This window comes from Rattus norvegicus, chromosome 1, assembly GCF_021556685.1.
Source record: "Rattus norvegicus strain SHRSP/BbbUtx chromosome 1, alternate assembly SHRSP_T2T, whole genome shotgun sequence".
Lineage (NCBI taxonomy): Eukaryota > Metazoa > Chordata > Mammalia > Rodentia > Muridae > Rattus > Rattus norvegicus.
Window position 1 is genome coordinate 179,080,620 of NC_141534.1, and position 25,008 is coordinate 179,105,627.

The 25,008-nt window shown below is 40.2% G+C and overlaps 1 protein-coding gene across 10 annotated transcripts in view; it reads left to right on the top strand.

Annotated features, from left to right (window-relative positions):
• Window positions 1-7,272: 7,272 nt before the first annotated feature.
• The window catches only part of Usp47 (ubiquitin specific peptidase 47), an 83,271-nt gene continuing 65,535 nt past the window's right edge, over window positions 7,273-25,008 (top strand). For 5 of the 10 annotated variants that reach the window (XM_087559215.1, XM_087559227.1, XM_087559221.1 and 2 more), the window contains exon 1: window positions 7,485-7,742. In XM_087559215.1, the coding sequence (XP_087415341.1) occupies window positions 7,704-7,742 (39 nt within the window). In that variant the 5' untranslated portion in view covers window positions 7,485-7,703. 10 annotated transcript variants of the gene reach the window in all.

Sequence of the window (25,008 nt, forward strand, 5' to 3'; positions counted from 1 at the left end):
GGGTAATTGGAAAGATGTGTGTTCTAGCAAAGTGACTATTTTATCAATCAATGCCATCAATCAATGCCACAGTATCTAAGACCACCTACTTTAATGCAGTTGCAAAGCTGTGCCTTCCCTAAGGGAGCTGTCCAATACGGAAACTGTGGCCAGCACATGCTGATTGCTTTTTGTGTACCAGGTAGCATATCAAACGCTGTCTACATTTTCTATTAATCTTCTCAATTTTAGGGGTGGGACAACAAAATACTCATAAATATGAATCTGTGATACTCCTGGGATGAGGCCTGGTAGATATTGTTCATATAATCTTAACTACCATAGCTTGGGATTGTTATTCTATTGTTTATTACAGCCTTGTAAAATAGGACTATTACTATTTCCACCTTACAGTTAGGATATTTAGCCTTAAAAGGTTATCAAAGGAATAAATAAGTAAGTAAATAAACCATCAAAGGAAAGTAGGACTGAAATTCACTAGTTTTTTTTTTCATGAATGCCCCCTTTCTGTTGCAGGATACAAGCGACAGTACTGTGGTACACCTAGTTGTTAAATGTCCTGTCTACTCTGGCGTGTGACCAATGTTTTTATTTTCACCCAAGGAACCAGAAAGAGGGGAGTTGGGGAGAGAGGGAGAAAGGGAGAGAGTAAGAGAGGGAAAAAAGAAGAGGGGGAGGGGATAGGAAACAGAGAGAGGAGAGAGAGAGAGGAGGGAGGGAGAGGGGGGGTAAAGAAATAAGAGGGTCTCTATGCAGTCCTGGCTGGCCTTGAACTCAGACCCTCCATCCACTACCTCCAGAATGCTGGGATTAAAGGCACGTGACACCACCCCTTGCTGTTTTTTACACAAGGTTTCCTGCAGCTATGTCTGGCCTTGAACATACTTTAATGCAAAGTCTGATGAATCAATCCTTCAGCCTCTGCCTCCCACGTGCTGAGGTCTGTACAGGCATGAGCCACAAATGTCTCTAGTTTTTCATTTTTCTTCATGACCTTAACATTCTTCAGGAATAACAAGTAGAAATACTTAGGAAAATACCTCCTTAATCTGAGTTTATGTGAATTTTACATTTGTTTTGATTGGCATTATACTATGAACATTTTAAAATGAAGAAAAATGGAAATTATCACCAAAGAAATTCTAAAGCAGCCTCCTCCTTCAAGGTCATCTTCAGCCACATGATTAGTTCAGGGCCAGTTTTTATTCTTCTCTGTAATTGTTGACTTGGAGCCTTATTGCCTTTGTCTGCTAACCTAGGTCTAGCCGTGGAAGCTTCCAGCCTCCATACAATCTGATCTAGGCCTAGGATGTTTTCAGCCTCTGAGACTTGATGCTGAATAAGCTCACCCTTCCTAGTTCTTTATGAGCCCCGGTTAGTTGGTTCAACTCAGCTGTTCTGACTCAAACTCCTCTCCAAACTGACTGATTCAAGCTGGCTTTTCCTGAATTGCTTTGCTTGGCCTCGAACTAATTCTAGCAATCTGTTCTAATCTTCTGTCTCCTTCTCATTCTCTGGCTTGTTCTGTCTTCACCTGTCTCTGTACCACTGTTCCATTAAAACTGCCTTCTCGGGGTTGGGGATTTAGCTCAGTGGTAGAGCGCTTGCCTAGCAAGCGCAAGGCCCTGGGTTCGGTCCTCAATTCCGAAAAAAAGAAAAAAAAAAAGAAGAAAAAAAAAGAAAACTGCCTTCTCTTTCTCTTCTTATGATGTTCTACTCTCCCTGTCAATTCTGCTGTACTGCTTTCCATGGACTGTACTGTATTCCTGTACTGTGCTCCCTTCTCCTGTATTGTCTGCCTTTCCCTTAAGTAGCTTCCCTTCCCTCTCCTCGGTGAGAGTTGTGCATATCCTATTCTATCAAGTCTTTCTCTATTCATCACCTTGTCTGCCACTCAATTAGACTTCACTTTAAAACGTGGGTGCTCAGTGGAAGGGGAAGCCCTGGGTCCTGCTAAGACTGAACCCCCAGTGAACTAGATTGTTGGGGGTAGGGCGGCAATGGGGGGAGGATGGGGAGGGGAACACCCATAAGGAAGGGGAGGGGGGAGGGGGATGTTTGCCCGGAAACCGGGAAAGGGAATAACACTCGAAATGTATATAAGAAATACTCAAGTTAATAAAAAACAAACAAACAAACAACAACAACAACAAAAAAACCGTGGGTGCTTCCTTCTACAAACTAACTTTACCTTCATTGTTTGGGATTAAAGGTGTGTACTAAGCAGGTGTCTGTATTCCAGCCAGAGGGATTAATGGTATATACAAAGGCCGAGCCACACCTTAACTAGAAACAGGTTTAAATAAATATTCTGTAACACTTTCCCCTTTTGTCTAAGCTAAAAGTTGTAGAGTGTTTAACTTTTACAATAGAAACAATTATCAGTCCCAACAGTCTGAATGTCCTTAATTAATGTGATGATCCCTTAATTGCAGCCTTGATCATCTGTCCTTCAGCAGATGTCCATTTCAGCATCAAGGCTTTCCAATCTTCCAGTCTGAAGACCGATCTGTTCTTCTTCAGTTGGTTGGTTGTCTCCATTCAGGGGACATCTGCTTTCTTCATCATCTACATTCCTGTCTTTCTGCATCCCTTCCTTCTCTGAATCCTGTCTTTCATGTGGAAGCTTCTCTTATTTGGATTGGATCTTTATCAAACTTGGTGCAACCCATAGTCTTCCATCAGCTGTGGAAATACAGACAAAACCTCTTCCCCATGTAACACATTACCTGACTTCCATTCTGATGTTAAAACATCTTTAAAGTATACAAGTTGATCTACTTCAGCAGGTTTTTTTTCTACAAATCAATGTCTTTCAGTTAATCTTATTCCCCCTTTCTGTTTATCAAAGTACAATTAGATCTTTATGAATCCACATAAACTAGACATTTAGGCACCTGCATTTCATGCCAGCTCCATGCCAGAGAGCCAGCCTTCTTGCTCATTGCCAATAGGCTGTCTATCTTGACCCTCACTGTTTTTAGGTACCACGGGTTCACAATTTCTCATTTCCTATTTTCTTGCTTCCTCCATCTTTTGTCTCTCAAGCCTTTGTACCACCAAAACTAGTTTTTCCTATAGTACAGCTATTTTTTTAACCTTTTTTGAGAGAAAACAATATAAATATTGCAACTGAAAGTATGGGGGATTGATTAAAATTGCAACAAGTAGTACTGTGATGACTTTTCAAGTGATATTTCTATCCCAAGTCCTTTTCTTGCTCTTAAGGGATCTTAAATGGAGTTTCCCATTTTTTTAATGCAGGAAAAATCTGTGTATACAATTAAAATTGTCATTTGGCGTGGCCGTGATTCAATGAAGATTTGCTGTCTCAGAAGCTCCCTTTTCTTGCTCTGGGCTTAAGGCTTCAGTCACTTCAGAGTCTCCTGAGTCTCTCTGAGCATTCAGATGAACTCAAAGAACTGATGTTTCCTCTGGAGCAAACCAAGGCAACTTTTTCCTCTGCAACATTTCTGTCAAATGTCCTCTCCTTTTTGCAATGTAGGTGGGCTTTCTTCTTCTCTAATCATATTGAATTTTCCTTTCAAACACTTTGATTGCCATATGTAAAAGTAACTTCTATTCTGTTGTAATTGTTGTCTGGGAGGCCTCTGCTAACCTAGGCTTAGTCCTAGAAACTTGGTCTCCAAACCATCTTCTAGCATGTTTCCAGCCTCTGAGACTTGTTGCTGAATATGCTCATCCTTTCTTATTCTTTCGGAACTCTGGCTGGCTGGTCAGCTGTTCTGGTTCAAAACTCCTCTCCATGCTGATTGATTCAATCTGGCTTTTCTCTCAGCTTCTGAGATGCTCTGCTTAGCTTCAAACTGACTAGCATTCTCTTCTAATCTTCTGACCTTTTCACTCTCTTGCTCATTCTGTTTACCTGTGTCTAGCTTGTTCTCTCTCCAGTTCTCTCTCTGTAAAACTCTACCCGTAAAACTGCCTCCTCCCCCTCCCTCTCTGTTCTGCTCTACTCTCCCTCTCAACTCTACTGCACTGCTCTCCACGAACTCTGCTAGATTTGTGTACTGTACTCTGTTCTTCTTGAGACATCCATCTCAATAAAATAAATAAAACATGGAAAATTAAACCTTATCAATATTTAGTCCATAGGTCAACATTAGCATCTCACTATTCTTAGTGAAAAGCATGCATCTGCAGCGTGGGTAATGATTCAGGGGTTCTTCACTTCATTGCTTCTTGGTATATTAGGATTTATTTCATGTTATATGAGCCAAGTCAATTCACTCATTGTGTTTGCTAGATTTATACCAATTTGACATAAGCTAGAAACATCTGAAATGAGGGAACCTCAATTATGAAAATGCCTCTATAAGACTGAACTACATATAAGCTGTTTTCTTAATTGGTGATTGACGGGGGAAGGCCCAGCCTACTGTGAGTGGTGTTGCTCCTGGACTGGCAGTCTTGGTTCTATAGGCAGGCTGGGTAAGCCATGAGTGTAAGCCGATAGGCAGCCCTGCTCCACGGGTTCTGTGTCAACTCTTACCTCAGGGTTCCTGCCCTGTTTGAGTTCTTGGCCAGACTTTTTTCACTGAAGGACTGTGATGCGGATGTGTAAGCATAAGCCAAATAAAAGCCTGTTCTGCCAAGTTGCTTTCGGGTCACGGTGCTTCACCACAGCAATAATAACCCTGACTAAGATACTTGTTATGTTATTATTTTGTTAAATCAACTTTTACCAAGATGAAAGAATCCAGAAAGGATTTCAAGAAAGAGGTCATGAGTTTGAGATAACTGTAGGTTGATGTCTATGTGCAGGTGAGGGCTGGCACAAGTTAGGTCAAGGCCATGATTGAACAGTTTTGAAAAAAGAAAAAGGCAGGGACAAAGTTTTTGAAAGGTAGGAGAGAAGGGGAAGGAAAAGAAGAATCAAGATGGAGACTGAGGATGACCCAGATCCGGGTGGTCTTGAATGGCCCTAGGCACTTATGTATATTTTTTAAGGGATGGATTTCTATAAATAAATTTATCTTATCGAGGTGGGTGGTTTACATCCTTATCAATTGGTTGTGAGTTTATTGTGTAGCTGCATTGTGGATTGAGAATTTAACATATAAATCTGATTGTTGGGTTGCAGTTTGTGGAGTCTTGATTTTACTGGATAGCTGGAACCAGAGGGTTTGTGACTAGGGGAGAGCCACTGGGAGAGATACTAACCAGAGATAAATTATGGTTAGTTTCATATGTCCCCCCCACAGTCCAGGAATTAACTCTAGGAACCAGTGTGCCAAGGTGCCATGCTGGAACACCTCAAAGAGGCCTGGGTCTGAGGGTACTTGGAGGCAATATGGAGCCGCAGAGATAAAAATATCCTGCAGTGCTGTGTGGCCCTATGGTTGTAGGTGCTAGCACAGGTTAAAGAGGTTTTGCTGTATTTTTAATATTTACTCCAACAGATAACAGTATAAGCATGAAGGAGAGAGGGGTAACTAAAATGGCACCTAACTCCTAACAAGGCTTCTACAGAACCGGCTCACTAAAGTAATGGGAGTGGCATGCTTGAAACTGATTAGAAAAACTCTCACTGTGTGATTTGGTCCAAAATTATGTACGTGCTAGTCAGAGGGACGAAGCATGGGGAAGCAAGCTGAGTACCGTAAGAACAAATTTATAGCAGCATCAACATTTTAATAGTCAAGAGAATCTTGATGCAGTGTTTCTTAAAATTCTATGATGAATGAAATTTTGAACATTTAAAGATTAGGGCTGGAGAGATGGCTCTTGCAGAGGACCCAAGTGATTCACAACTGCCCATTGCACCAATTCCAGAGGCTCTGGTACCTCCTCCAGCATCTGTGAGCGCCATGACTGTGGTTCATGTACACTCTGATATATATAAAGTAAAAAAAATTAAAAAAAATCTAAACACTCTTCCCAAATTCATATGTGCCCTTAAACATGAAGGCACAATGTTTTGACCTTTTCAAAAATGTGAGTAGTGTATTTAAAGAATTTTTAGTCTACCTGGATTTTTGTTTTATTTTATTATTTGTTTAGGGAGAAAGTAGTAGGGATTGAATTCAGAGCCCCCTACATACTTGGAAAGTCCTCCGCCACTGAACTGCAGGTCTCCCTTTTAAAACAATAGTTGACGTTAGGAAAGATGGAAAATTAGTAGCTGAATTTCAACAAAACCCTTTGTATGGCTGAAGGCTGAAACAGATAAAAGTGAGCACTGTATTAGTAAGAGTAGTTGAAAATGCACTTCTTGCATTAGGATCAAAATCTTTGTGGGTTACCTTTCTCAGCTTGTGACAGCTATTAAAGCCAAGTACAGAAATAACCTGAACACTGAATCAGATATTTTAATAAGTGTTTCACAAAGAACTAGCTTTTTAAAACTAATGAAACCTAGTCAATCATAGTGAGCTCACTAAATATTTTCAGTAGGGTTAATGGATTTTTTTTTATACCATTACTACTTAAAAACTCGTTTATTTTAACTGTCTTTGCTATAATTTTTAGATTTTTATAGATGTTTTACAGTGCCACAAACAGCAGAATTCTAATAAATCTTACATAACTGTATGGAGAGCTTTTCTTGGGTGTGGAGTGTACAATAGAAACAAGTTTGGAGAGCCGAGAGCACAGGTATAGGAGTTGGCACTGTGGATGCTGGGTTTGGTGCCATGGAATTAGCTCAGCAGGCTGTAAAAGGGCTACTTTGTCTTCATGAAGGACGCCTCGCTGGGTCTTCATAATGGAAGGGCTGCCATTAAGGAAAATGACTAATAGGAAATTTGTTTGGTATAACACATGGTGTTTACCGTCAGGGGAAGATTGAAATTCTCCAAAAACATTCAAAAAGACAGCACAGGTTGAAGCGCATTTCAGCTCTGCTCTCAGAGGCTCCCTCAGACTTGATCCTGTAGGAGGATGATAACAGGTTACCCAGAAGGGTGCAGGGGAGTTCCTCTCAGTGTAATGGCTCCTCTTTAAGGAGCTTCAGGGGCTGACTGATGGGCACCAAGGTTCCTAAGGAGAGTGGGGGTATAGGAGCTGAGTGATTGGCAGCCACGAAAACAGGACCGGAGCCTTGAGTGCGAAAGCCAGAAAGGTGATTTCTCTACAAGGTGCGCTGTTTACCAGTTAGAGGCCAAAGGTACCTGAAGAGGGGCAGCAGTGGCCGCGCTTAGTAAGAGGGAAGGTTCGGACTGTAGGGTGGAAAGCGGGGCTTTGAACTGGAACCCATCCGTGACGCAGGGGCCTGGTCCCTCCCTCTGCCGACAGAGGGAGCCGGAGGATGAGAGGACAGGATTCCCGGTAGTGAAAGGTGCTTACACCGTTCCTCGACCAGCATAGCGTTGCGTATTCCGGGGCAGAGCAAGAGGTGAGAAGATCCCGAGCTCGCCACGGCAGCACACGTTCCTCAGGCCAGGCGCCGGGCCGCGCGCCCACTGAGCTGAATTCTCGCGAGAGCGGCAGCCGCCATTTTTCCATTGATTGCCGCGGGCCGGGGGAGGGGCGGCGGCGGCGGCGGCAGCAGCAGCGGCGGCGCCCTGGGTCGGTGTCTGCGCGCTGGTGTCTAAGGCCTGAGCGGAGGCCTCCGCAGTTGCTGGAGCGCAGGCGGCTGGGAGGATGACTACCACTGCCATTCTTTCCTGAGACGCAGAGCCACCGCCACCTCCACCCGTCCTCCGCAGGCTGGGCGGAGACGAGCGGTCGGAGTCTGAGCGATGGTGCCCGGCGAGGAGAACCAACTGGTCCCGAAGGAGGTGAGGGGCCGGCGGGCCAGACTAGGCCCGAAGCCTGCGGTCCGCTTGGAGTCGTGCAGGCCCGAAGCGAGAGGCAGGCTAGGGCCGAGCGGGCGTGCGGCCGGGTAGACGGTGGGCGCGGCGGGCAGTTGGAGACCGCTGGCTCCCGGGGCCACGTAGCCGGGATAGACCCCTGGCTGCGAGGGGCGGACGCATCAAAGACTGGACCCGAGGAGTCGGGTCCTGCTCCCGGGGGTGGGGGGAGTATTGCGGAGAGAAAGTGGCCTTTGAAGTCCAGACTTCACACAGGTCCAGCCGAGAGAGTTAGAGATCATTTCAAAGAAAACATTCTGGAACAGTTGCCCGTGGGTAGGACGGGGTGACAGTGCTGCTTCTGGGGTTTGACAGTGTATAGCTTACAGGGCTTGTGAAATCTACACCTAAGTTGAGAACTGTGGGAGGGCAAACTTAACTGTTAAAGAGTTGGAGTTGTCGGTCCCCCCACCCCCACCCCCACCCCCAACTCCTGTTACTTCGTAGTACTATTGGCCAGCCTAAATGAGGCCTACCCAGGATCGTTGAAAAAGTAGTTAAGTGGGACTTGAACGGGAAGGTAGGAGATAGCCGAGTTGATTTTACCATATGGAGAGACGAAACGTTATTTTGTTTGGAATTTTGGTCTTTTGCTGGTGTTGCCAACTTGGGTGACTTAAATTCTTAAAAGCGAGTGACATAAGACTCCCGGACTTCTTGGCTTCCCTTGAACAGTCAGTAGTAGAAGATTAAAGGTAGAATCCTACACTGGCCAGTGGATTTCGACATATTAATAGTCTGTTGGCTTTATAAATATCTCCAGCATATTCAAACATGTATTTTTAACTGCTCATCGTCAGACTTAATGCTTTGGACTTTTATGTCTCATATACCTTAAATAGATGCCAGGTGTTAAGTTGATAAGTTAAGTAAGATCTTGATATTCATGCATGATCATTTCAGATTCCTAAATGTTTAGGGCCATATATGTGTGTGTGTGTGTGTGTGTGTGTGTGTGTGTGTGTGTGTGTGTACACAATTCGTTGCTACACAGACAACCCCAGGCACAATGCAAAATGACTTTATTATTTTGTACCTGCATAGTTAAAATTTCTCATCTTTTGTTAAATGGACAGTAAGTTGATTTCTAGGGTTTTGTATTGCTGTTTTGAGGTAGGATCTTACTATGTGGGCTTTGAAGTCCAGACTTGACTGGCTTGGAACTTGTAGATAAGCTGGTCTGGAAATCTTAAGAGATTTGCCTGTCTCTGTCTCTGGGATTAAAAGTGTGTGCTATCAAACTCAGTAGGTTGTCTTTTTGTTTTTTAAGGCTGAATTGTGTGTCAGTATTTATCTGTCAGGCATCACTAACTCTCAGTACGGCAGATAAGCCTGAATTAAAGATCTTGCCTCTAGACGGATTTCAACAACTAAGGGTTGGGAGGTGGGAGAACATGAGTCCTCCTATGGTACAGTCAGGGGTTTTGCACTTTGTATTAATAACAAGGAAGGAAGTAATAGGTTTTAAGAGAAAGCTAACCTTCATTTCCTTTGGTGCTAAGAGACAAGATTAACCCTTAATTTCCAACAGTTAGAAAATAGAACAGTAAGTAGAACCCTGCATACGATTATATTAAGAGTTTGGTGTGTAGAAGTCCTGATAGAGAGAGACGTGCACATATCCTGCTTTGCAGGAGCTTACCTGCTGTCTTACAAACTGATATTGCAGTGCTCGGTTCACCTCCTGGACGAATGAACTCTCCCTTACTGAGAAGCGCTTCCTTATCAGATGAGCCTAACTCTTTTTTCCTTCTGGATTTTATGCTTTATTTCCTGTTCTTGGCTTTCAGTATTTTATCCACAGTTCCTGCTTCCTGGGACATGCACAAGTGCTGCTCTTGAAATGCAGACTTTTTCTTTAGCTAACCAGGTGGTGTTCTGTTCTGTTCTGTTTTGTTTTGTTTTGTTTTTGACAACCCTGCTCATTCTTCATTCTTGAGGTTGCTTCTACACTTCTACACTTGCTTCTGAATTACCAGGACTGTGTCCCAAAAGGAAGCTAGTGATCTCTTAAACTGAATACATGGGCTTTCTAAACCCTTCACTTCCTTTAGCTTGTTTGTAGCATTAGATAATTCAAAACAAGGCCCGTCTGCCCATTCATATGCCCAAAGCCTTTCTCTTGTGTTTTTAGTAATGAGTTTTATTTTCTTTGTTATTAAATAGTATTTTAATCATACAGTGCTAAATCTGAGGGGAAGTCATGGTGATCAGCTAGTAATTTAAACCACTTTACTTCTCACAGGGGTGAGAAGCACGGCTCTCAGGTTGAAAGTGACTTGTTTAAATAAGGACTCACAGGTGGGGGACTAGCACTTGAGCCCTCAGGTCTTTTTCATCCTCTTTAATTAAGTTCAGTTCATGTTACCTTGGAGCTCTAAGAATAGTTTCTATTTCTTCAGGTACTTGTGTTTAGTAAGTGAAAATAAAGTGCAGAATTTAAAGCTTCCCTGTGTCTATTCCAGTGGGCTAATTTAACAACCCTAGAAAACTTTGTTTTGCTTCAGAGAAGTTCTACCTTTATGGATGTGGCTTTTGATTCTATGTGTGAATTCATGCAGTAATTAAGGAAGATAAGATTATTTTGACCCTAAAACTCCAGGACAAATGTCCCTTAGAGAACTGCTGGAGGCGGATCTTAGTGTACAGATTGACAAACTGTAACCCAGCTCCCAGCCTGTTTTTGTTTGAGTTAGGAATGATTTTTAAATTGCTAGATTTAAAAAAATTAAAAGAAGAATAGCTTTCTGTGCCATGCACTTGAGCATGGTTGACATGTGAGTTTTATTATTAGGACAGTTTTCAGTGGTGGCAGCAGGGCTGAGTGACTGCTGTGCCGGCTGTGTGCACAGTACACTTGCTTCTGGCCACAAGCTTTCTCTTATCTTTTCCCATGGAGCAAGTTTTTAATGTCGACAAACAGGTTTCTCTCTAGCTTCCTTAATTTGCTGTCTCTCTTTCCTACTTACTTCACCTGTTCAAATCTTTCATACAGCCCATAAACCTTCTTTATTCTAAAGAATCTTGAGCATTTTAACCTAAGGAATTTCTCCTTAGAAGGTTTTAGCATAAGAATAGAGGTCACTTAGCAGTTCATAAACAGCATTTTGGAACGTCTATTGTGGTTCCCCACTACTGAACACATTTCATGATGTTCATTGGGAATTTCTTGACAGCAGAGGTGGCATTTCTCACTTTTGTTTTTCTATCAGATATATCTATATCTATCTATCGAGCGCTCTCTCTCTCTCTCTCTCTCTCTATATATATATATATATATATATATATATATATATATATATATATATAAAACAAGTCTAGGGAAGTGTTTTTGCTGGAGCATAGATTAGTAAATATTCATTTGTATGGTTGTAAGGATGGAAGGAGGCTTTGAATTCTAACTAGTTATCCTCTGCTTGGAGATTTTCCACAGCATAATTGGCAAGTTGCTTCCACATCCATGACTTATCCTGTTAACAGCATTTCTTCTTAGGAGAGCACTATTATTTTAAGTTTTTGCATTGAGATAAATCTAGATCTCCAGTGTCATCTTTTGATAGTTGTCAATGGTCAGCATTTCTGTTGGAGAGCTTTTCTCATGGCTAAAGATAGGGGAGAACAGAGCTCATCCTTTCTGTTCTGGAGTCTGCATTTCTCAGCTCCTCAGCTGCTTCTTGCTTGTTCATTTGGACATGTTCCAGCATTCCAGTACTCCTAAATTGTACCCCCAAAAAGAGCAAAAGGAGAGGACCGTGCTCACTGAGGAGAGCATCACTGTTTTACTCTGCCATGTGACTTGTAATTGTGGCATATTCATTTGATGTTGAGATTGCTTGCTTTTAGTACCTCGTTTTAATTATTGCCTGGTAGTTCTTTCTTTGTGTTTTCTTATAAGGGTTTGGGTCATAGCACTTATAAGTACTCTGCTGTGTAGGAGAAAGTGAGAATAGACACCTCGAGTGTCATCAAGTATGAACAGTAAGGAACATAATAATGTTTTGGTAGGTTTTTCTTTTCAAGACATGGCCTCTCTACGTTAGTCCTAGCTGACCTGGAGCTCCCTACATATATAGACCAGAATGCCCTTGAACTCACAGAGCTTCTCCTGCCTCTGTGTGCCATCACACCTGGCACTGATGTTTTTTAAATGACACTTTTAGCACATAGAGCATATAAATTTAGAAAAAGAAAAGAAAATTAAGTGGACATGTAAATTGCACACCTTGATTTTTTTCCCCCATGCTGTCTCTTCTCCTTGCATTTGGATATAGGTTTGGGCATCTAATAATGATAGTAATAACTGGTGTTTATTGAGATACCAGATACAGTCACATATGCTTTGTATGTTTTAACTCATGTGAGGGTAACAGCCTCACAACCGTGTAGGAGAGATCCTCAATGATTATTGGTTTCTTTGTTGTCTTATTTCTTGTAGAAGAAATCTTTTCATCTCTAGCTACTAAAGACTATATCAAATAAGCAGTCTTTTAATTTTATCTCTCTTTGGAATTGCTGCAGTGCCACATTGGTCATTTTTGTTTTGTTGATTGCAGAGCATTGATTCTTGCCTGTGTGAGGCTTCGCAGATAATACCCATCAGTATCTCAAACTGGAGTATTAAGAAAGGTCAGCCCGTTATGAAACTTAACACTTAATATAAAAAGGAAACTGAATGGGGACTGTATATGATTCCATTTCTGTGGAGAAAACAGTGGACGTGAGCGGAGTTGACATTTCTGTGTGTCTGGATGCTTAGGCTATTTGGCTGGAGTTCTGCAAGTTTGTTGTTTTGGGTAGTTGTTGATGTACTGTAATGTCACATTTTATGATCTTGGTTTTTATTTCTTCTGCATTCCTGCTCTGTTTCTTTTGAGTAAGCACAGTTGTGCAGCTTTAACTCTTGGATGTGATTTACAAATTTGTAGGTGTCTCATTGACTCTCTACTTCTAATTCATCTATTTATTTGCTTAAGCCAGAACTTAGTTTTTATCTCTACTTGTCCTTTTTTTAAATAGTTCTTCATGTAGGAAGTGACTCTCGTACGGTTACCATTCTGTAGCTCTGCCTCTGTAATTATTTTATCACTCAAATGTCCTCCTAAGTGCTTGCTCTGCTTCCAGGCTAGCTGACCCTAGCTATCCTCACTATAACTTAATAGAGTTACTTTCTAAGCAGATGAAAATATGACCTTAAGTGCTTAAAAGTTTCTGCATGCAACCTTTGATAGCAGATAATTATCTTCATATTTTAAAGTAGAATTTTAGTAGTACTCTGTAAATGTTTTAGTTGTAGAGACCCACCTTTGCCTCCCAAGTGATGACATTAAAAGTGTCCGTCACCACAACCAGGTTGAGTTCATATTTTTCAATTTTTTCCCCTAAATTACCAGTTTAGCAGATGGTCTTTAATGGGTAACAGGGGATGTGTTTGGCAGTTGGGGGGTGGAGGGGTCGGGCTCAGAAAAGAGCTGCTGACATCTAGTGGGTAGAAACCAGGTATGCTGCCAAAAGTCTTTCTAGGGCCAGAACAGCCCCCTTAATAAAAAATTTTTTGTAAATCTGGTGTGGAGCACATACCTTTAATCCCAGCACTCTGTGAGGAATAGTCAGATGGGATTTCTGTAAGTTGGTCTATGTAGAGGGTTCTAGGACAGTCACATGGAGAGACCCTGTCTCTGAACAACAACAACAAAACAAAAAAAAAAAAAAAACAAAAATGTCTACCAAATTCCTGTAACTTTGTCAGTAGGGCCAGTATTGAGAAGCCATAGTTGTTATAAAAAATCTATTGTGTGAACACATTTCCTTTTACAGTCACACCTACCATTTTTGTCACTGTGAGAAGCTACCTGCTGCAGCTGAGATGTTCACGCTGTTCTAGCTTTTCTGTGACCTGGAGGCCAGCCTGATTACATAAATATCAAGTTCCAGGCTGGCTTTGGCCTGGAACAAACAAATTTTAGTAGAATTGAAAGAAAATCGTGGAAAAGAAAAAAAAAATGAGAACACCCCACCACCCCCATTACACATATATACACACTTAGTACAGGTTAGTAGAGCCAAGACCTGTATAGTTAAACTATAGAGAGAGAACAGAAGAAATGAAGGAAGGAAGAAAGAAGTTAAGTTACTGAAGGAAAGTTTCCAGGAGCTTGAGATAAACTGCAAAGTGAGCAGGACTGACCAGAACCTAGTGCAGTGCGGGCAAAATAGACAATGTAGTGAAGACCAATGGGAATTCGAAGGAGCCTCCAGGTATGGGGGAGGGGTGGCAAAAGCAAGGTGGGGCCCTTCAAAATAGAAGCTGTTGTAATCAGCAGCATCACAAGAGGAATGAATGCCTTCAAAATTTTTCTGGGTGACAATTCTCTGTCCAGCTAAACAGTCTCTAAAATAAAAGGGAAAATCTTAATTTTCTTTTTCTTTTAATATTGCTGGAATATGTATTATTTCCAAGTTACTCCCCTCCAATGTTTAAAAATTATGCCGTGTGTGTTCTGTGTGAAATGTCTCTCTTTGGAAATGTTGTTAGCTTTTTTTTCTTTTTCTCTACATACTTAGTTTCCTCTGAATTAATTTGATTGCTTGATTGGGTTTTGTCTTTGCTACAGTTGCCTTCCTTCGAAGGTCTTTGGGGGTCTGTGCAGAATGCAATCACTGTCAGTCCATGTTTATGTTTTCTCTGTATGGTGACATGTCTGGATAATTTCCTAACAAAGTCTCAATCTTAGTCTATTAGGCTGCTGCAGCAAATATAATAAGCTGGGTAGTTTGTAAAGGACAGAAATTTGCTTCTTAAAGTTTCAGAGGCAAAGAATTCCAAGATCAAGGTGTTTTCCTTGCTCAAAACTAGTGTCTCTTACTGTGTCTCATAGTGGATAAGAATAAGGAATGTCTCTGGGACATCTTTTATAAAGATATTTTCTCTTTAATGAGATCTGTGCCCCTATGAGCTAATAAACTTCCAAAGGCCTTATCTTCAAACACCATCATATTAGCTATTAGGGTTCAGGGTATAAATTGGTGTTATGTGAAAGTGTGGGTTGGGAAACCCTTAGACCTGTGAGTTGCAACCCCTATGGGGACTGCATGCCAGATATCCTGCATCTCAGATATTTATATTATGATTCAAAACAGTAGCAAACTCATAGTTATGAAGGAGCAACAAAAGAATTTTATGGTTGAGGTCCCCACAGCATGAGGAACTGTATTAAAGAGTTGTAGCATAGGAAGGTGAGAACCCCTGCTTTAGACCATAGCATTTAGGAACACATCAGTTCCTTTTGTAACTGGTGAATGCACAGAAAATACTTTTCCCCCAAAGCTTATAGATAGGAAATAGGGAGGTCCTATGAATCTTATCATGGAGTATGAAGATAAGATTTCATTCAGTTTTCAGAATGGTGCATATATATATATATATCTCCTTCATAAACCTGGTTATGCTTTTCAAAGATTGTTCTTTTATCATGAAGAGTTATGGAGAAGAGGAACCTGGGAATTCTAACTGCCTCTTAGATTGCTATCAGTTCTCCTGGGATATCTGAAATGGCCAGTTTCTGAGCCTCCTCTTTTTAAAAGTCTTTACGGAAGAATTGTGGAAAGAATACAAAGTTCATGTGTACCTTTTCTCTAGCTTGTGTTTCCATGACTGTAAAACAGTTCTCAAGTCCGAATCAACATTAGTATAAATGAGTTGCTGTGAAGTGGAGAAATAATTCAGATTTTTATCAGACTTCCTTCCACTAATGTCTTTTTTTCTCTCTGAGATCAGCCTCAAATCCACAATGTGTTGTGTGTCTCTTTATTTGTGGCAACTTTTTAGGCTTTACTTACATTTTCACAACGTTAATCATTGAAGAATTCTGTCAGTTTATTTATCGATTAGCCTTCATTTGGCTTTATGAACAGCCAATGTTCATAACCACTGAACCATCTCCTTGGCCCCTTTGATGAATTTTTACTCATTAATTAACATCTGTTATGGATGTTCAGACAGCAGTCATCACTGCTGTTCTTTTAGTAACTCCCACTCTTCTTCTGTGAGGAGGACTTGCCCCTTTCCTGGCATAGTTCTCATCCATCAGTGTGGACCTGCAGCTATTTACTCTTTTACTCTTTTATTCTGACTCAGTACCATCACCTGTTTTGTTCCAGTTTGGGCTAAGGGGAGCTTTTTCTGTTTAGTGTTCTTACTCTACAAGCATTTCCTACAATGCTGCTTCTGTTTCTCCCCTCATTGCTCTCAAACACACAGGCACGCACGCACGCACGCACCCTAGACTTTGCTTCTGTTTTTCCCCTAACACACACAGGCCCGCACACATGCACACCGACTCAGGCAAGGAGGAACGCACTGGATTTCACTTCTTGCTACAATGTAATAAGCATGTATTTGAGGTGCCTGGCTTGCTGCTTAAGCTGGCCAGCAACAGCTTCTCCTTGCCTGCTGTAGTCAGTACCACTTGCCTTACTTTCTAACTCCCTAAACTCCTGTTTCTGTTTCTTGTGGGTTTGTGCTCTATTTTTTTCTATGGTTTTACATATAAAGTTGGAGAAGCATGAAGTAACTGCACACATCCAATCTATACTCTTTAATTAGAAATTCCTAACTTCCTGTTTGGTCCACTGTACGAGGCCAGTTTTGTTTGATCCTGTTCCACTTCCTCACTTGCTGTTCCCAGATGCTCCTTGCATTTGTGTCGTTCTGTGCCCAGTCCTCAGTTGGGAAGGTTTTTGTTGTTGTTGTTACCCAGTTTTAAGGAACTTTAAATGGGTGAAATTGGATATTTCATGAAAGTCAGTATTTTAAGTGTTTTTTTAGAACCGATTGGTTTTGTTTTAATTTTAATCTACTAATTTAGATTAATGATGTAACCTTTTCATGTTCTGTGTCTAGATTCTATAATTTGGGAGTAAAGACAGGATGGAAGAGAGGAGGTTCAAATATTTCCAAAGCTACATGGATGCTACATTAGAAAGATTTTATTGAAAATAGTTGCCAAACAAACAAAAGACAGTTTTAATATGGTAAATTACTTAAAAGAAACTAAAGTTTCAAAAAACATCTTCCACTTAAAAATTTCCTTGTTGTTAAAGATTTTCAGTCAGCAAGCTTAGCTATTATATACAGAGGCAGAATTCTTCTGTGAGGTTCATTACACAGAGTGTTTCTGGGTATTAGTAGTGTAAAATCTAGAGCAATTCTCGATTGTAGAAAACTTTTCACCAAAGTGATTGCAGTTGGGCAGTGTTGGCAAATTATTGATAAAAATGATGTGGTCATTCTAATCAAGGTTCTTTAAAATACTCCCTACCCCACCTGGCTGCTTGGTTTTCTATTGGTATAGTGTAGAAGGGATGGAAATCCTTCTCAGCCAGCAAGATGGACCTTTCTTTTTTTTTTTTTTTTTTTAAGATTTATTTATTTATTATATATAAGTACACTGTAGCTGTCTTCAGATACACCAGAAGAGGGCATCAGATCTCTTTACAGATGGTTGTGAGCCACCATGTGGTTGCTGGGAATTGAACTCATGACCTCTGGAAGAGCAGTCGGGTGCTCTTAACCGCTGAGCCATCTCTCCAGCCCCAAGATGGACCTTTCTTGATTCTTCTGCCTCAACCTGATTGTGTATTCTAGTTCTGAAGTCCCAGCATTTTACCTTTTAAAGTTTGAAAGTTTGTGCCTTTATTGTAAATTGTCAATTGTGTCATCCTTTTGTCCTGAGATAGGGTAGAATCTCTAGTTCAAAAGTAAAATACCTTGAACAAGTTACCTAAACTTCTATAAGGACAAGAGTAGCAACCTGCTAGTGTGAGAAAGAGTTACTCCGTGAATAGTGTACTACAATTGCTACCTTGTGTTAACACCTCCCTCCTTACTCCTTGGAACAGCATCCTCTGATGTGCATTGTACAGTGTGTGTGTTGATTAGATTTAAAGGCAGAATTCTGATTACTACTCATTAATAAATATCTTTATATCCATGGTGCTAGTTTTTAGACTTGTCAAGATTCTCTTGTATGATCAACTAAGACTTATTTTTATTACTTCTTTATGAAACTGGAATGTGTAATCAAGTACAGAAAGTGAAAATTAAAAAAAAAAGTTTTTAAAACTATGAAGTCCTGAGAAAATGTGATCTGATATATTTAAGTAGTTGTTAAGATAATTTACTTGATTTGTAGGTGTCTTAGTTACTTTTCTATTGTCATGACAAAACACCATGATCAAAACGACTTTTTAAAGGTATTTAATTTTGAGGTTCAGGGTTTGAAAGAGTAAGAGTCCATATTCATCATGGTAGCTAGAGCAGGAGCTGAGAACTTATATCTGATCTACAAGTAAGAAGCAGAGAGAGCTAGCTGGGAGTGGTTGGGGTTTGAAACCTCAAAGCCCATTCCCAGTGACATACCTCCAACAAGACTACACCTCCTAATCTTTTCCAAACAATTCCACCTACTAGAGACCAGGTCTTCAAATACATAAGCCTATTGGAGCCATTCTTATTTAAACAACCACATAGATTGCTCACTTGGTAAGGATTTGGTTGTGGAATGTTGTTGCTAGTAATAATCCATGCTGAGAACTTTCTATTGATGTTCTGATCTTCTCTGAGTCTTGACGTGGACAGGAGACACTGTCTCTCTCAGTAGTGCTGTTGATTGTGTTTTAGCTGTAAGACTACAGCCTTCAGTTGGGGAACTGTGCCTTCACCACTGCATGCAGTGTTTATTATATAGGAAAACTAAACAAAGGATGTTACGCCATGTAACTAAAAATGGCTATGGGATATAAATAAGAAAAGATTTTAAGAGCTTTTAGGAAAAATATTTTTAAAAACAATGAATCTGAAACCTTTGGTAAAATGATAGGCTTAACTTTAGGGAAACCATGAGTCTCCAGCACCCATTGCTGAAACAATATACCTGGCATAAACAGAAGGAAGAAACATTTATTTTGGCTTCTGGTTTTAATCCATGGTTGTCAGTCCCTGTTGACCTGTGGTGAGGAAGTGAGGAACAGAGCCATTAACCTCTCTACAGTGGAGAAGCAGAGATAGTGAGCAAGTGACTAAGGGACTAGATTAAGATATATTCTAGAGCAGCAGTTCTCAACCTGTGGGTTGTGGCCCTTTTGGGGGTTGAACAATCCTTTCACATGAAAAACTATATTAGAGGGTCACAGTGTTAGGAAGGTTGAGAACCACTGTTCTACTGTATGTCTCCAAGATGGCATGCTGGGACGAACCTATCATATCAGAACTTTGGAGATAGTAGCGTCAGGGTTAGAGGCTCATGGTCATCCTTGCTTACATAGAGAGTTTCAGGACATCCTGGACTATATTAGAGACCATGTCTCAAACAAAAATGTCTCCAGTCTTATTTCCTGGTTTCTTATACTTGCCAGTACTAAAAATCTATCCATGGATAAACCCATTGATGGGGTAGAGCCTCATGATCCAGTCATCTGATCAGTGCTGCCTTGGGGGCCAAGCCCTTCACTTAGGAGCCTTGGGGGGGGATAGTTCAGATCCAGAAAAGTAATAGTTTTGTTCATGACTTAAAAATTTTAAGCATAATCAAAACATTATAGTTTGACCTAGAAATTCCTTTGTTTCAAGTGATACACACACACACACACACACACACATATAATTATTTTTTTCTTAATGAAGTTTTTTTTTGTTGCTTTTGATTTTGAGGCATTCATTCAGTTCAGATATGGAGCTTAACACCTGTCCAGATCGCAGAATTGGAAAGATAAGAAATGGCCTCATCCTAAATGCCAGTCTGGCCTAAAGGAGAGAATGATGTGATCAGACAAATGTGCACTCCAGAGATGCGGTGGGGCTATAAAAGGGAAGCAGCTGGCTTTTTCTGGGGGGTTTCTCCAAGAATATAACATTGGAGCTGGACCTCAGAGGATGGTGAGTGCACAAAAACAGAGCAGAGCTTTCAGTAATGGGAGCAACATTTAAAACAGAAAAGGCTGTAATACACTTTAGGAAGTGGCAGACCATTGCACTGTGTCTAGCCTTGAGCCAAATGAGTGTAGGTGCCTAGTTCTGGCAGTGGGAGTCCAAAAGTTCCAGAAGCTTTGTTTATCTAGAAATATTTTACATTTTATTGTACAGCCATCAAGGATCAAGGAATATCAGTTTGTTTTCTAGAAGTTCACAGAATGCCTTAATTTTTATACAATTTTAGTTGCTGGAACTCGCTTATAGAAAGTTTTTACTCAAATATTTTATGTCCTTCAACTTGTTAAAAATTTGCATATAAGTGAAATGAGAGGAATACTTACTGTTTTACCTGTTTCTTTTTTCATTTGAAATAAGATAATTGATACTTTTTGGTTTCTAGATGAAATGTTTTTCACAGTAGTGCATTTTAGTGCATTTTCTACATGTGAGTTATTTGGCAGAGTGTCCTTTCAACAGTAAGTGATTGACATAGATGGTACACTTACATGTTGAATAGGCTGTCAAATAGGTCTCTCTTGCCTTTAGAAAATGCCACCAGTTGCAGTCTGGTGGTGGGGATGTATCTAGATCTGTTGTGAAATCCTCTATAGTTTCTCACCTATTGTAGTAAGGAAGTTTACAAGTGAGAAGTTAGTGTTCTAAAAATAGCTTGTGATTTTCAGTGAGAGCCACACACAGACCAGGATGGTTGGCTTTTCCTTAACCCTCTGCTGGGCATGCTTATGAGTGCTGTGCAACTGTTGTCTCCTGAGTGCTCTCCTCCAATCTCTTTGTGAGCCTTGAGATTAAAAGGGGCTCTATTACATAAGATAGGGAACTCAGGGCTGGAGAGGTGGGTCAGGAATTTGTTGAAGTTAGTACTTAGTTATTAGTCCCAGCACCATGATCCCAGAAATAAGACTTAGGCTCAAGGTATATTTACAAATACCTTGACTATATATATAGTATACACACACACACACACATATATATGTATATAGTGTGTATATACACACACATACACACATATATATAGGCTCATCTTTAACTAGTTATAACTTAAAATATGCAGTTTATTCTACCTTACATTCTACCTCATGGCTACAAGGCTGGTTACCTGTGCTCAGGTACCATGTGTCTCACTAGTCACATCTTTTCAGGGAATCTCCCACCTGGCTCTATCCCAGGATTCGTTCTCTTTCTAGATGTCCCACCTCTATTTCCTGTCTAAGCCATAGGCTTTTTAATTGACAGGTGATGCATCCACACAACATATAAGATATTCTCTCTATAGAAGTTAGGAGCAGGTACTACTCTTTTAGAGGACTGGAGTTCTGTTCTCAGCACCCAAGTAGACCTTCAATTTCCTGTACCTCCAACTCCAAGAGATATGATATGACACCCTAATATAGAGTGCTCCTTACTAACGCTAGTATTTACTTCTTCCTGGAGAGTGAATTCAGTGTGGCATCAGCAGAATGATTACTGGACATGCCCCCAGGAATGTTTTAATTGGGGATGAATGAACTATTCCTAAGGATATCTCAGTGCTCTGAGTGAAGATAAGAATTTACTATTTAGGGAAACTTTGATTGCAGCTCCAGTTCCAGCTTGTATTAAGAAGTCAAGATTTTGTATGACTCTTCTAAAGTACAATGCACTGCCTTAATGAATACTAATAAGCTGACTACTAATAAGCCTGTTGTGTTTTATTAACATAACAATATTTAATGTTTTAATTTTTAGTTTATACCATATGGTGTAATTTCTCTGCATATTTTAGTAGTTTGTGGTAATGAAAAGGAATTGGTGAAAAAATTAGGTACCTATAGCCACCTCTCTAATACAAAAGACACCTGAGAAATATTAGTTTTGACATTTTAAATTCATATGTCTTGAAATATGTGCCAGTGTACTGTTTACCAATAATACGATACAGATATAATTTAAGAGCTCCAAAAAGAAAAAATAGACAGGACAGGGTGTGTTTCTGCAAGTATAGTCTGCTTTTAACAGTGTAAGGAGGGCAGTAGTTGACTGTCACAGTCCTTTGTGTTCTAGGTGAAGAAAGGTATCACTTGAAGAACTTGAGTAGGCATCAGGTGTCTGAGGTGTATTTTATGTAGAGTACAATCTATTCTGTGAAGACAGCTTTAGGGGGTTGGGGATTTAGCTCAGTGGTAGAGCACTTGCCTAGCAAGCGCAAGGCCCTGGGTTCGGTCCCCAGCTCCGAAAAAAAAAAAAAAAAAAAAAGAAGACAGCTTTATACAGTTGTACAACCACCACCACCAAGTCAAATATAGGATGGTCCTGCCTCCTTAGAAAAATTCTCTCCTATTTTAGCCTCCTTTCCCAGCCAGATCATAGCTAGCTGCCACCAGTCCAGTTGCTGTCCTTCTGTTTTGCTGTTTTGCTTATATATCATTTTAGTGGAACCACACAATGTATGACAATTTGGAGGTTGATCTATGTTGTTGCTTTTATTAGCCGTCTTTTTGTTGTTGCTGTTGCCGAATGCTCTAATTTGTTTAAATATTTACTAGCTATGGACATTTGGTTTTTCTCTGCGTAGTTGGGGCTACTTTTTTTGAGACAGGGTCTCGTGCTGTATCTTTCCCTGACCGGGAATTTACTATGTAGATCAGGCTGGCACAGAGATTAGTTTGCCTCTGCCTCCTAAATGCTGGGATTACAGGTGTGTACCACCATGCCAGGCTGTTGCTACAGTTTTGATGATTCTGAATAAAACAGCCACATTGTGATCTAGGGGGAGAGGAAATGAGATTGACTAGGACATGCTTTTTGTATGGAAAGTATCTGTTTAACTTTGTAAGAAACTGCCAAACCCACCTGAAATGCAAGTGCCATGTTGCTTTCTAGTCAGGGAAGTGTGAGAGCCGCAGGTGTTCAGCATGCTTGTTGCTACTTGGCAGTATCAGAGCCTTGTCTGCTGCTTGTTAAGTCCATATTTTAACTCAGTGTAAAGTAGTGCCTCTGATTTTGACTTTATCTCTCTGATGATTAATGGCACAGTGCAACTTTGTGTGAGGTTGATTTGGTTTCCTAGTAAACCTAATCCTGGATACTTGATGTAAGTAATGTGCTGGATAATGACAGGAGACAGGGCAATAAAAGACTGTCTGTAGTTAGTTGTGACTGATGGCACTGGTGTAATTTTACTAGATTTTTTTGAGAAAAGAGTAAACCAGTAATTTTTGTTTGTTTGTTTTGTTTTGTTTTTTATCATCTGTCTGGGTCCTTTCTGTTTGTTTTGTCTTGAAACTTGCTACATTAACCTTGCTTTCCTGGAACTCACAGAGATCCTCCTGCCTCTGCCTCCCAAGTGCAGGGTTTAAACCTCTCCCTGGGTCTTCATTTTCAACTGTTCATGAGGGAATGTTATGGCATAAGCTAATAAAAGTTCTCTCTAATTCAGTTGCATATATCTATACAAAATGTGCTTGCCAGATTAGCTTTTAGCCATTGTGAGATAGTCATATAACTGAAAACAAGACCTTTTCAGATTTTTCCCAATATGATAAAATTCCTCTGTTCTCCTCAAAGATAATCTTTTGCTTTTTCAGGATAGTATAAGTTCTATTATAGTCCAGGATTAGGTGTTTATTAAGTCTGTCCTGAGGAGGATAGCTAATAGTTCCATAATGACACCTGACTCTCATGGCATATGATGCTGCTCTATTAGAATCTATATGGCTGTCAGATTTGCAGTACTGAGCCAGAGTGGAGTAGAGTTGTGTAGGGATTACACAGCCAAAAGTGGTAATTATGCTAAGGACTCTAGCCAGGTGCTCTGACTTAAGCACAATGTTCTTAAAGCTCACAAAGACCAGTCTATAGGAATAGGTCTAATTGCCTACGAGTGAATTCTCACATTTACCAGCTTTTGTTGTGCAAACCTTATTCCTTATTAAAACTATTGGTTAAATAAAAATTGCTTTGACAATTACTGGGGAGTTACCCCTAATGTAATTTTCTAACTGCTAGCCCAGATACTTCCCCAGTAATATACCCAAAATAATTGGTCTTTCTCCTGGCTATGTGTTTATGGTCCATCTCCTCTCATGACAGCTTCCCCATCCATCCATCCAGCCAGCCAGCCATCCACCCATCCATCCCTCTATCTATCCAACCCCTAGCCAGGTAACTCAAAACCTGCCTACCTCTAATCCCTTCAGTAAATAGCTGTAGCCATTTTTATTTAACCAGTAGTTTTGAATTAAGGAATAAGGTTTGCACAAGAAAGCTAGTAAGTTGCAAACTATACCTTTGGGTGCAGAATTTAGCATTACAATATATAGCAGCAGAAAAACCTCCACAGTAGGTCAAACTTTAGAATATTGAAATATTGCAAACCTTTGAACAGGTGTACCACAAGCTGAGTCACTGCTTATCAGCAATAGCAATCTAAGAGAAATCAGAAGCCCAAATAACAGAAATAGTAAGTACTTACTGTTTCACTTCCTGAAAATATGTTAGTTGCAAAGTTTGATACTTGTTAGTGTATTTTTAGCTTATGTCCTTAACACTGGAATTGTCAGCAGGCAGCAATGGGAAGACCACTGCAGAGCTGGGATTCTATAAGAAAGTGGTCTGGGCAAGCCCTTAGAGCAGCACAGTAAGCAGCACTCCTTCAAGGCATGTGTTTGAGTTCCTGTCCTGGCTTCCTTTGATGATGAGCAATGATGTGTATACATAAGTCAAATCAACTCTTTCCTCCCCAATTTGCTTTGGTCACAGTGTTTCATCACAGCAATAGAAACCCTAAGTCACTCACTAGTCTTTAAAGCTCTCACACTTCCTATGAATTGAATAATTTGTTGCAGCAACTGAAAATTAGCTACATAAGAGTGAAAACATTTCTGGTTAATATCAATTCTGGAAATTTATGTCAAAATATTTTCAAAGACAATGGAATGTAGTTGCTTCAGAGATGCATACTCTAATATAGAGAGCAGGCATAAAGATATTTCAAGCATATTTTGTCCAAGTCAGCCTGTATTTTATTACTTATGTGTTTTTTATGTTATATAATTTAGAAGTAAATGCTATATATTCATATAATTTATAACATATTCACTAGTTTAAATTCAGAAAATTTATACCATAGTACACTAAACAATAAATTAATAAAAGTTCATTTATCACACTCTACCCATAATGTCTTTTCACTTTGAATATGCTTTAGAATAGACACAAAGTAGATTT